Source organism: Chlorocebus sabaeus, chromosome 24, assembly GCF_047675955.1.
Source record: "Chlorocebus sabaeus isolate Y175 chromosome 24, mChlSab1.0.hap1, whole genome shotgun sequence".
Classification (NCBI taxonomy): Eukaryota; Metazoa; Chordata; class Mammalia; order Primates; family Cercopithecidae; genus Chlorocebus; species Chlorocebus sabaeus.
The window spans coordinates 66,706,775-66,719,872 of record NC_132927.1 but is presented as its reverse complement, the minus strand read 5'-3'; the positions used below and the strand labels follow the sequence as shown (position 1 = coordinate 66,719,872).

General features: G+C 47.0%; 1 protein-coding gene across 1 annotated transcript; it reads right to left on the bottom strand.

The window, feature by feature from the left end:
- Positions 1-1,243: 1,243 nt before the first annotated feature.
- On the bottom strand, positions 1,244-12,478 carry CALM1 (calmodulin 1). Its single transcript, XM_007987572.3, has 6 exons — positions 12,268-12,478; positions 9,406-9,436; positions 8,079-8,222; positions 5,551-5,657; positions 5,005-5,140; positions 1,244-4,829 (listed from the first exon to the last, which is right to left on the bottom strand). Exons 1-6 carry the CDS (start codon positions 12,268-12,270, stop codon positions 4,801-4,803), a joined length of 450 nt encoding a protein of 149 aa, XP_007985763.1. The 5' UTR covers positions 12,271-12,478; the 3' UTR covers positions 1,244-4,800.
- Between the last annotated feature and the right edge of the window lie 620 nt (positions 12,479-13,098).

The following is a 13,098-nucleotide window of genomic DNA, read 5'->3' as shown; positions in this document are numbered from 1 at the left end:
GCACCAAGCTATAAAAAGCTTTATGTTTTATTTCCTTCTAAGGCATCCTGAGTCATTGGGTGCTCCAGCCCCCCAGTGCCCGGGAAAGTTCAGCTTGAATCGGAAATGTGTGTTTTTCTAAACCGGAGCTGCTGAAAAACCAGATGACGACACTTGGACTGAATCCCTTACAGGCCCAGTGGTAGCCTCCTATTTCCGTCCTGGGAGAATGGAAGTCACTTAACAATCAGTTTCTCTGACCCAGGTTCCAATATTACATCACGTCTTAATAGCAAGGTTAACCTCCACTCCACCCCCAACATGAAGCTGCTGAGAATTTTTAAATCCCATTTGTCATCTCAAAGGACACCACACTCCTACGCAATTTTACCTCCCATCCTTTAGGCTGCAATTTCATCTATCTAAACACAAAGTGATGCCAAACCAGGTTGGTCCTAATCCTAGAAAGCCACAGGCAGAAGGTGCCAAGTCCAATAGGATCTTACCAACGAGGATACCGAGGCCTGGGAAAGGTAAAGAACCTGCCTAAGGCTGGAGGGACAAAACCAAAACCAGAAGCTGGGTCTGAAGCCTCAAAGCAGAGGGCCGTCTCCACGGTGATGTCCATATCCTTGTATTCCCAGCTGCTGTGTGCAGGAGGGGCTGTTTAAATGCTTCCTGGAGATGTGTCTCAAGCTTTCTGTCCAAAGCAGGGACTTACCCTGCCCCACTCTTCGGCCCTCTCACTCCTTCTGGGCAGAGTGGGAAACACACAAGGCAGCCTCCCCTGCCACATCTGAGAACCAGGGTCTGCGCCAGTGTTGACTAAGGGGAAGGCTTCGATGCCAACATCCTAAATTGGAGTTGGATCCCACCCCACTTTCCTCAGCTGTCCCGCTCTTGACATGAACCAAGGTATGTGCTTGTCATCTAAAATTCCCATCTTACTGAAAAAAAATGTATTTCTTTGCACAAGTCCTAAAGAGACTTGGATTGGGGTTAACAGGAAACTAATCTTTATGGTGTAAATTTTCTGCATAAAAAGCAGGCATGGACAAATTAATAGGCTAAGAGAATATGTTAAAATGTCAGCTATTAACTACTTAAAACTAGGGTAAGGCTGTTGTGGGATGTGTCTATGGTATTTCTGGCCCCTCACTCTCACCGTACTAGAGGCCCGGTGAAGTTACATCTGAGGACAGGTCTACCTTGAGAGCAAAAGGGATTGAAAGCTATGCAAGCTAGAAACCTACACAGTTCGCAGTTAGAGATGAAAGGCTGCAGAAATGTTTATTGAATACAGTGCCAGGTTTATAAATAAAACTTATTTACAATTTCCATAGAGTTGGTCCCCCATCAGAGAGGTGGTTAAATCTCCAAACAGTTTATCTCAAGATTTACAGAAATGTCCAAGTACATCTCCTTTTCAAATAGCCATGGTGAAGGGCAACTTCAGTAACAAAAGAACTACCACCATCTTTGCTACAGAAGTGTTTAATGAACATCATAATAGATTTGGAGAAAGAACACACACTCCACCCATGCCACTACCTTCTTACTCCAAGGGATACAGACACCAAAGAATTTCTGTCTCCTACAGGACAACTTCAAGGGATTAAAAAAACAGTAACTGCCAGCTGGAGGAATAGATTAAGACACATTAGTGGAAATCTAGTCACTGCCAAAGGATAAATATATTTAGGATATACAATAAATAATTCAAATGCTTAAAATAATTGAATGAACGGAAGAGTAGACTTGACCAAATTTACATTCTTTGTTCAGGAAGAGGTTCCCAGTATGCTGAGGGGTTCGTGGTAAGCTATTCCTCTGACGAGACACAGCAGCGCTGGGCCTACTGCACAGCCGTTCATTACAATATTGTTACAAGTACAATCAGACATGCATTTATAAAGAGAATATAAAAATATGTACAATAGCTCATTTTCAATGTGTGTTTAAGTTGCCAAAAGACACCAATGAAAGTGTGCAAAAATTCATTTGTCAAAAAATCAGAAAAAGCCTTCCTTGGCAACAGTGCATCAAAAGCCCATCTGAAGTATCGAGATCCATTTGCCTCGCTCAACACCTACCCCAAACAGATGGAGAACAAAACTATGAAAGGGTTTGCCAAGTACTCAGCAGTTTCTTATGGCAAGTCTCAGGCTAAAGCAGGATGCCAGTTCAACTAATCACTTTATATATAAATATATGTATATATTTATAGAGTAGTTAGAAGTAGGGGCAAGAGTTTACAGGAAGGTGCTAACCAACTTCAAGGGCACTGCCACGACACCCAGCTATCTCCTCTCGCAAACTCATGCAGACTAACACCCAACGCCTGGGTTGGCCATCCCCGCAAATGCCAGGGGGGAAGGCTACAGTGGATTCTGCCTCACCTCTGCTCACAACAGGAACTCAGCATTCCCTGGAGGGGGAGGGTGTAGGGTTTCTGGTTCCCAGACAGGATCCTGGCCATACAAGAATCCTGTTTCAAAGGTAGTCTTTTAGGATAGGCTGCAGGACCACTAAGAGTCCACCCAGCTTCTAAAAAGACTTAAGAGGGTTAGAAGGCTACATTTCAAAAAAAAAAAAAAAAAAAAGTCAAATGACCCCCTCTGGCCCCCTCTGAAACTACTGAGGTCATCGACCACAGGCGTGAGACTGGGTCAGCCAATCAGGCTCTTTGACCACCCCCTGCGACAAGAAATATCCAGGACATTAACTTACTCAAACCAGGAACCCTATCTCACCAGAAGAGAAACCCTTAGGCATTCCTTTCAGATTCAGGGAATGATAAAAGCCAGCCCTTAGCTCATAGTGTCAACCTCTCTTCTACCAACCACCCAGCCCAAGGACCAGTAGCAGAAGCACATGGGCGATGTCTCCTCTCCACTGCTCTGACCCACCCCTCTGGCAGAAAATCTAACAAGCTACAAAATGCCAGAAAGACAGGGAGTAGGAGAAGGAGAAGCCAAGGGTCTCTATAAATCAGCCCTGAATGCACCCATTTGGCTGCCAAGAGCTTCTCACTGCCTTGCTAGCAGCCTGCCACTGTTCCCTGGCAAATTGAAACCACCCACGCAAACACTCAAAACCCCAATCTCCTTGCTAATAAGATACAACCAGCCAACACCGTGAAAAATGCACACCTCCAGCCTTCATTTCAAAAAAGAGCTCTGTACTAAATGCAATATGCTTTTAAGGGGCTTTTACAGGGACCAATCTCAATGCAAAGACCAGTACCAGATGTCTGAGTTTTGGTTACAGGTTTATAATTAGACACAAAATTCACTCCACACTGGAGTTTCACTTTCAAGCTGGAAGCTAGCATTAGTTCTACTTGGGGGGGGGAAGAAGCAAAGTCAAGTCAACTTAGGGGGGAAAAAAAAAAGTAAAAGGAGGCTAAGTATAATCATAAATTAAAAGTCGCGAATCAAAGGTGACTGGTAGTGTCTTTTAGGCATGAAGAGACTGGCTTAGAAAAGTGACTACTGCTTCTACCACACACAGCGAAGATTGAATTACAGACACACTAAATCATGTCTCTTGCAGATGGTCTCAAGTAGTTACATAAGACAGGTAATCAGCAGCACAATTGAGAACAACCCCTAAATACATGCTTGAGAGAAAGTGGGTTTTTTTTTTTTTCCTTAAGAGCTCTACTGCCTGAATAGATCATTAAAAGTTACCATAATTCACCTTTCCCCCCTCCCCCCAGTGAAAATGCAACTAGACCTACATGTCCATAAATAGGATGAAGCAATCGGTATCTGCTTGTTTTTAGGCAAGGTCTTGGGCTCGGAGGTTGGTGCTGGGGCCTTGGGAGGGAAACCCAATGCTGGGCTGTGGGCATTTAAATGTACACTGGCCTCCCCTCCACCTGCCTTGTCCCCATTTAGATCTCAGCTTTACAAAGCATTTAACACCACTTTAAGTTAATGGTCTTTTTATTGGAAAAAAAAAAAAAAAAAAGACTAGCATTTACAACTTGGAATGGACGTAAATTGTAATTTCTTTGAACAGCAATGTTGATGGTTGTGCTGAGGTCCACAGCCACAGCCTACTCTGCCGGCTCCAAGTCATCGTTCAGAAGGTTTTAAAAAGAGAGAGTCCAAAGATGCTCCCTTGGTAAAGGTTTCTTATTAAAAATGTGTGTGAACAGTGACAGCCTGACACCTGTTTCACTCTAGAACAATGCAGACAACGCTAAACCAACAAACACAGGCATGCCACCAGGGTGTGTCGTCACCACGGGTCGGAGCACACGAAGTACAAGAGGACCATCCTACCAGTGGGGCCATGTCTCAACGGTTTATCCTTCACCCATTTTTCTGCACGTCATCCTGAGGTAAACCAATTTTAAATGTGTTTGTTTTCAGTAAACCAGCTATGACAATTTATACTAAACAAATTGAACTAGAACCCATTTGAATAGGTTTTGAATTTGTTTTTTCATTTTTCATTTTTAATACAAAGGCCTGACTGTGCTCAATCGTCAAGCTGCATGCATGAAAAACTGGCCAGCCCAAACAGTGTATCATTAGCAAATGGAACTTTAAGGAGTCCTTATCATTAAGGTAGTACAAGTATTTATATTGTAAAACTGATGTGTAGCTTGATCTTTAGGGGACAGGACCACCAACCAATACATGCAGATTTTGTGTGTGTGGACAGAAGGTACTTTTGACATTCAGTTTTGCTATATAGAAACAGAATGAATAAATGAACTTTTTTCTTTTTTCTTTTTTTTGCAAGAGGTAAGTAAAAGATTCAATTTGATTCTTCTAGAGGGGGGAAAAAGGAGTTGAAAGTAGGTCTTCATTTTGCAGTCATCATCTGTACGAATTCTGAAAAGACAAATATAATCGTAACTTTTGGTTATCTTTGAAAGCAGCTTTAATGAACACAACATCTTTACTGTACATAAAATAAAGTCAAAGGCTGCCTAGTGAAGCAGCTGGCTTGCTTACAGATCCTGAAGGTAAGACTATGAAACACTGAGCTCAAATAATTTCGTTTTACCTTCATAGTTGACTTGTCCGTCTCCATCAATATCTGCTTCTCTGATCATTTCATCTACTTCTTCATCTGTTAGTTTTTCTCCTAAGTTTGTCATGACGTGACGTAGTTCTGCTGCACTGATGTAACCATTGCCATCCTGTGAACATTCAGCAATTATTATTGCTAATGCTGTGGTGTGAGGAAGTAGGTCTTTGACTTAGCTACGCCATCTCAAGTTACTGCTAACTCTGCTCCCATCAACAATTCTCTGATCTCTAGTTCCCACCTCTAACCTTCTAAACACATGCAAACAGCTAATGCAGAAAACAGGATTTTCAAAAGCTCACAATGATTCAAAGTAACAGTCAAGAAACCTGGTCCAAAATTCCTATGTATTATGCCTACCTTCACCTGATACAGTTACCATAAAGAGGACTTTTGAAAGTGAGATCAAAGGCTCAGGCAGTTAGATTTAAGTCTTCTGCCTATAACATTATTATAGCTTTTAGAAGTGACAGCAGAAGCAGCCATACTTAAGTACCATCTGCTACGTAGACGCTGGATTACCTTGTCAAAGACTCGGAATGCCTCACGGATTTCTTCTTCACTATCTGTATCTTTCATTTTTCTAGCCATCATAGTCAAAAATTCGGGGAAGTCAATGGTGCCATTACCTCAAATTAAAAAACAAAAGCTCATGTAAAGTAAGCACTCCATGAATGTTGCTCTGCAGTAATCATTTCAGAACCACTGTACAGAATGGTAAACACACACTAGGACAAAGGGGCAAACTATCTTACTAGGTTCAAACATTTGCAGGTCTAAAACGTTCAAACACTTCACGGGGCAATTTCACAAAATTTCAAACTCATCATCAGTGCCCAGGATAGTATTTAATCATACAAAGGAAACTGCACATCTGGATTCTAGCCCATGGAAGGGTCATGAAGGGCTGTACAGTTCAGGAAAAAGAACAGCACACACCACTCTGCAGGCTGAATCTTTCCACTCTGAGGGAAGAAGCACCCCCGACTGCCATCCCTGAGTCAGGGAAATCACTCAGGTCTAACTCTGTCTTGGCTAGTGATGGCAGTAATGCACAAAAGGCCTAGAACTGAGCTGCAGGTTAAGAGTATAAAGTGTTTCAGGGGAGAAAAGATTATGAGTGAGGAACATTGATTTTGCTATGCCATGCATGGGCCATAAAGTCTTACCAAGTCTTCTCCAGGATCATTTCTTGGCCACACTATGAAGGTTGGCCACCTGTTTTCTTCCAACTCAGTATCTTTATTTCCCATTAAGGGAAAAGCTCAGCAGCATTCTCACAGCTCAGACCAGTAACACTTACGGAACTCTCAGAAGAATCTGTTCTAGGGCCAGTACTCCAAACAACTCCTCTTTAAAACTAAGAGATAAATACCCCTAAAGACAAGCACTCCAGACTAACAGTGTAATTGAACTAAATGGAAATAAAATTAGGAAGAAAAACCCTAGGTTAAGTTACTCATTTTCACCAGTACCTTTAAAAGAAAATACCTCAGGGATCCCTTCAAGACTTTCTGGCCTCAAAAATTGTAAGATATTGTTCATATTCATCAAAGATAAGAGAAATTATTTTAAGCTATCTCACAGCCATGCAGAGGAGGTCAGGTACCATCCTATTTTCTCAGTGCAAACACAGGATTCTGTAGCCTGGCACAACTTCTCCTTCTTCCACACAATCCAAGAGCCTAACAGACTTCTCCCCTCCCCAAGCACAGATTCCCAGGGCTCCCACAAACAAGAGGAAGTTACTCCATGTTCCCAGATAGCTGATCATCTTAGCAAACTAGAGAGAACTATGGGAAACTTTTTCTTTTCAAAACACTATTAGTGAAAACCACTCTAATGTGCTGAAAGCTTTGTCAAATAACTTAATCAAAAGCTCTGCTTCCAAATGTTTGTGACCAGACAAGCGATTTTACTACACCACCTTTGAGTCAATCATCTAGAAAGTAAAATCTAGATCCGAATTGTTTATTCTTAACTCATCTTTTTCCTTTTGACCTTCTCTCCCCACAACTCATCTTTTAAAAATCATGTTCTATAATGTTATATAGTACACATTAGAATATATATATGATTTACCAAAATACATGTTTCTTTTAGGGGTGGGGAAGTGGAAATCAGCAATCAAAGGTCTGTTGTCCACTGCTGTAGAGTCGAGAGGAACAGATGACAAACCGCTATCAGGGTTACTGCTGGTTCCCTCTGACCTTGGACCTTACAGCTTCCCTTTCCATTAGGTTCTGCAAAACTATCCCCTAGAGTCACCACACATCCGCCTCCAAACCTCACATGCTCCTCTGCAGCAAACACATCTACAAGCTCACACTGTACTCACTTTTATGGTAACTTCTAAGAGTGCTTGTCACCCACTTCATCTGGTGGCTCCTCCTCCTCTTTAGACACAGTAAGTTTGTTAAAAAAGCACATTCTGTGGCTATTTAATTTCACCTCCCCATCAAGACTCAGTGCAGACTCATGGGCCAGTTGATAAAAGCTTTGAGCTCAGCCAGGAGCGGTGGTTCATGCCTGTAATCCCAGCACTTTGGGAGGCTGAGGCAGGCGGGTAACGAGGTCAGGAGTTTGAGACCAGCCTTGCCAACATGGTGAAATCCCATCTCTACTAAAGATACAAAACACTAACTGGGGGCGGTGCCACACGCCTGTAGTCCCAGCTACTCAGGAGGCTGAGGCGGAGAATGGCTTGAACCCGGGAGGCAGAGGTTGCAGTGAGCCGAGATCGTGCCAGTGCACTCCAGCCTGGGTGACAGGCCAAGACTCCGTCTCAAAAAGAAAAAAAAAATCTGAGCTCTAGGTCACGCCAAGCAGAAAAAAAACAATACAGTGATCCCATGCAGAAAACGCAGAAGCTAAGCAGGACGGACACAAGGCCTATCATCTTTTATTGTAATTGTCAATGGCCCTAAGGCAACCACAGAAAGGATCTTTGCACATTTGCTTTGCTCTGGGGACCTGAAAGACAATTCCGTAACATTTCTGAACTTGAATTACACAACAATGGCCCTCATTCATGGTTCTAAAGCTCTTACCATCAGCATCCACTTCGTTGATCATATCCTGCAATTCAGCTTCTGTTGGGTTCTGACCCAGTGACCTCATGACAGTTCCAAGTTCCTTTGTTGTGATGGTGCCATCGCCATCCTTATCGAATAGGGAGAAAGCTTCCTTGAATTCTGAAAACAAAAGTTGACCCGTTAGAATGAATGTCTTTATCCAACCCAGTTACAATATACACTTGCCGGGGGCTTGCCAAAGCAAGCCATTCAAGTTGTGCAAGGTATCAGAAGTCTGGTCTTTACCTAACGAAATAAAGACCACAATAGTCCTGTTGGACTGGCCTTCATACAGCAGCCTATAAAGCAAACACTGCTCCCAGTAAATGGTGCCATACACCACAATATTCCCACAGGTTTCAAGGCGGCTAAGCTGGAACATGCTTAAATTAGTCCTAAATCCAGTTTTTTTTTTTTTTAAAAAAAAACAATGGAGTCTCGCTCTGCCACCCAGGCTGGAGTGCAGTGTGCAGTGGTGCAATCTCAGCTCACTACAACCTCTGCCTCCTGGGTTCAAGGGACTAAATCCCATCTGACAAGACTGGTCCATGTGCCCCCTTCAAGTCCCTTCCTGTTACATTTCTAAAGCCATAAGAATCCCGTTTCATAACAACATGAAATGGCTACTAGAAATGTACATTCCCAGGTTAACAGTCTGTTTTTCTCCACATGACTTTTAGGATATTTCAGAAGCATTCCTGGTTTCCTAAAGAGAAACAGTCTCAAAACGAGTCCTCCAGGACTTTAAAAAGCTAAAATCTGCCAGGCATGGTGGCACATGCCTGTAATCCCAGCTACTCGGGAGGCTGAGGCAGGAGGACTGCTTGAGCCCAGGAGTTAAGAGTCCAGCGCCTAGGCAACAGAGTTTAACTAATGTAACTTTCTTCCCAATTATTACAGTGGTCCTAACACTCATTTTCACCCATTTCCATTTATTTTAGGATAGCAACCACAAGCTTTCAGGGCAGATTACTGAAAGACCCATGGCATAAGAACTGTAAACTAAAGTGTTGAGTAGCAGGCTCAGTACAATTTAATCATAGGCAAACTTTGCACACTGTGAAACATGGTCAAATTCTCCAGAGTTTAACAAGTGGGCATCCTGATTTTACTTCCTTTCACCTCATCTATAAAGTACTGGCAAGAATAACACCTGACCTAAATGTTTCTGCTTACTGTTCTTCTTTAAATAAATTCTTAGAAAACTGCCCAGACTGTAGCGGGGAAGAACAGAGGAGTCACCAAAACTGAGTCAATGCCTAGTTCTGGCCTTCTGGGGGACTCCTTGGAGTTGTCAACTTACCAGCAATCTGTTCTTCGGTCAGCTGATCAGCCTACATGAAGAAAGAAAAGGTTATCATTCAGTCCACAACATGTTTGGTTGATTTCAACATAGGTTTTCCAATTATACTTTTAATATTGTGATCTTTCAAAAATCAATCTTCAAAAAATCTTTTGAAACCTGTAGCACTGTCATTTAATGAAAGTAATTAGAATAAAGGAAACTCTTTATGCTATTTTAACAAACGATTACAAGGAAGTGACAACCTCTGCTCACTTCAAGTTTTCTGGGCCCATGGCTTACAGCTTGCTCTGCGATCTAACTAGGCTAAGTTCATCATGTGAAAAATGGCACCTCTAGTGGCAGAAAGCCCCATGGCACCAGCTGCAGTGGCAGCAGGCTCTAAGACAGAAGCGCGCCACCTACTGCACCATGGACACCGCAGTCCCCTGTTCCACTCAACAAGGGACCCAGCCCACTGCCACTGCCACCACAGCCAGGATCAGGGCAGGCTTTCAGCGTACCTTGCGCACTGCTCCAGGCCCTCGAAATCTCCAAACTGTCGTTACATAATGGCATTGGGTTGGATTAACAGGCTTTTACATCCATTTTATGAGAAATAATTAAGTGGAAAAAATAAAGATACAGCAACTGGGTACCCCACCAACTTCATTTCCATGTAACAAAGGCTTTCCAATCCTTTAAATTAGGCAGTTATTTGTTAAAAGCCTACCATTTACAATGGTCAATGCCCTGGGTCAAATTATCCTATTATTCAGAAGCCAGGAAAAAATGGTACCATCTTATAAATGAAGTGTTACAAAACTACAAAAATTAAGTACACAGAAAACTACACAATAATTATCAGACTACATATACTCCTCTCTTTTCTGGCAAAGAGGGTTTACTAAATTTGCTGGAGAGTATTAACCCTACCTACCTTAAGAATGACATAAGAACTGTGCTTAATAAGCACACTTCAATCGAGGCAGTAATGGCCACGAAGGTAATTCTCAGTTGCATTATTTGGTCTCCACCACACTGAACCCGTGCCTCCAGCCGAGGGAATTCGAGACCTCAAGGAGAGCTAATGTGTATTTCTCTTTTAAAGGATGCCTAAGAAAATAAGTCCTAATAGAAAGCTGATGAAGTTTATTCTCTTAAGTGAAAACTTTAACAGCAAGAATGGCGTTCTAATATATTGATATTGGGTGAAAACTTGTTTTTACAGATTATAAATGGATCTTTCTTTCTACCTCAATCACTAAAAATTGGCTTTCTTAAAATTAAATGAGGGAGACACGATGATTTACGTAACGCCAGGGCAACATCTGTCTTGTACAACAGGAAGCGCCGCCACACCTCGCAAGAGAAACTGTCACCTTATGGGGAGAACAGTCCCACCTCGCTACAAAACTCTCTTGTTAGAGGGGTTACCAGGGGCACCCAACTTTCTCGAAAACGAAATCCTCCTCCCCCAAAGGGCGCTAGCCTTGGGGGCAAAGGTGTACCAGAACCCTGCGGAGAACCATCTCCCCACCCGCCAAACCAGAAACGCAGTCGGTGATGTCAGCCCTGCCCGCCGAGGGAGGAAGGGGCTGTGGAAAACACACCCAGCAAGGCGCACAGTCGCATCTGGCGATCTAGAGGCTGCAGAGAAAGCGGAAACGTGGCGGGCATCTCTCTGCGGAATGTAAGTGGCGCGGGGCAGGAGGAACGCGGAGCGAGGGGCCGGGCAGGACGCGTGCCCGGGAGCAGGCGGGGAACAAGGCGGCCCCCGAGCGGGCGTCGGGACGCCACCCCTCCTCGGCCAGGAGGGTCACCACCCCCGGCTCCCGCGCTCCAGGGCCCTGGCCAAGGCCGACCCCGCACTTCCCACCCGCTCCTGCTCCCGTAGGCGACCAGCCCGCCGCGCCGCCGCCTCCTCCCGGAGCAGAAACTTTGCGTCTCTAATGGAAACCAAGCCGCGCGCCAGCTCCCTCCTCCCCCGCCCCCCCCGCCCCAATTAGCGCGAGCCGAGCGCCTCCCGCGGGAAGGGCCTCCGGGTGCACCGAGGCTCACGCCCGCCCGCACTGCTGCACTGGGTGGGGGGCCGTAGAGGTGCGAAAGCTGCAGGAACAAGCCACGGCTACACCGCAGGGCCCCGCCCGGGCGCAGGGCGGCCGGGCCGCCGCTTCCGCCCTCTCCGCCCCCAACCCCTCGCCTTCCTGCCCCCAGCCCCACCCTTCCCCAGCTCCTTCCTTCCCAGCCCACGCCCGCGCCGCGCCCCCCGGGAAGAAGGAGGGGAGAGCGACCGAGGGAGGGTGCCCAGCAGGACCGGCCAAGGTGGGGAGGTGGCGGGGGCTCACTGCGCCCCTTAACACCCAGCCGGAACAATGTGCGCCACCTGCCCGCTCCAGCCCATTCATTCTCCACTGCCCGCCCGACCTGCCACCTTCATGCCGGCGGAGAAGCGGGGTGGGGAGGGGCGAGCGGGGTGGGCACAGACGGGCGGGGGTGTCTAGTGCCCGGCCCCGCCCGGCTCCCAGGCCGAAACGCTGCGCTGCAGGCAACCCGGGTGCGGCGCTGGTGGATGCAGTGGGTGCGGGGCTGGGCGGGGGGCGGGGGGGGGTAATGCAGAAAGCCCCGCTGCAGTTGCGGCCGGAGCCCCTGCCCGTGGACGGCCTACGGCCAAGTCCAGCTCCAAGGGGAACCAATAAATGAAGCTCCCTGGCAGAGGTCACCGAGATGCAAATCCAAAATACATCCTCCTTTAAGGGCAGTTACTGCGTAACACTCAGAAAAACCTCCACGAACCAAAAACAAACAAAAAACAAAACAACTAGAAATCTGGGAAGAAATCTCGGGCAGCCGCTACGCCGGCATTTGCCACTCCCGACCTACCATGGTGCGAGCGAAGGGAGGAAGAGCAGAGGGAGCGAGGGTGGCTGCACCAGCACGGGGGCTGTGACGGTGGGGGTGCCTCCGATGGTCCTGCTGCTGCCGCTGCTGCTGCTGCTAAGGCGCGCTGTGCGCTGTGCCGCCGCCGCCGCCTGCGCCGCCGCCTGACTACGAGTAACGGCACGGCGTCCACGAGACTCCCAGCACCACTGCCGGAGCGCGAGCCTGCGCCCCGCGGTATATATATGGCGCGCCGTATCCCTCCGCCGCGGCGGAGACGCCTCGCGCAGAGTGGCGCTGCGGCAGCCGGGCCTTGCCCGCCTGGTCCCGCCCCCCGGTTCGCTAGGCCTCTCGCTGCCCCCCGCGGGCCAGTCGCGGCGGCCGTGCGCTGGGTCGGGGTTTGGAAGCGTTCTAGGCTGGGCGTGCGGTGTCGGGTCAGGTGTGGCGGGGGGTCCTCAGGAGACGCTCATCCTGGGCGGGGGCGAAGGCATGAGCGCCTGCTTAGTCCAACCTGGGGGCGGCCCAGAGTTTCGAAAGTCGTTCGCCCAGCTAACCACCCCAGCTTCACCCCACCTAGGTGACCCTCCCACCTCAACGTCTCTAACCGCTCCACTGGGGCTGCCGGTTCCCGCGTGCCGCTTGTCCTTGGGTCTGCAGCGGCCACTTCCAGTGTGGGGTACTGTGGAATGTCCTGAGACTGGGAGGGTCCGCGGAAGGTCCTGAGACTGGGGGGTCTGCGGGGAGGTGGAGGCAGATTGGCCACACCTTCAGCTGCCGAGGAGAGGGGTCTGCAGAGGAAGAGGTCGTTGTCCTGGAAGAAATTGGTCCTGTGTT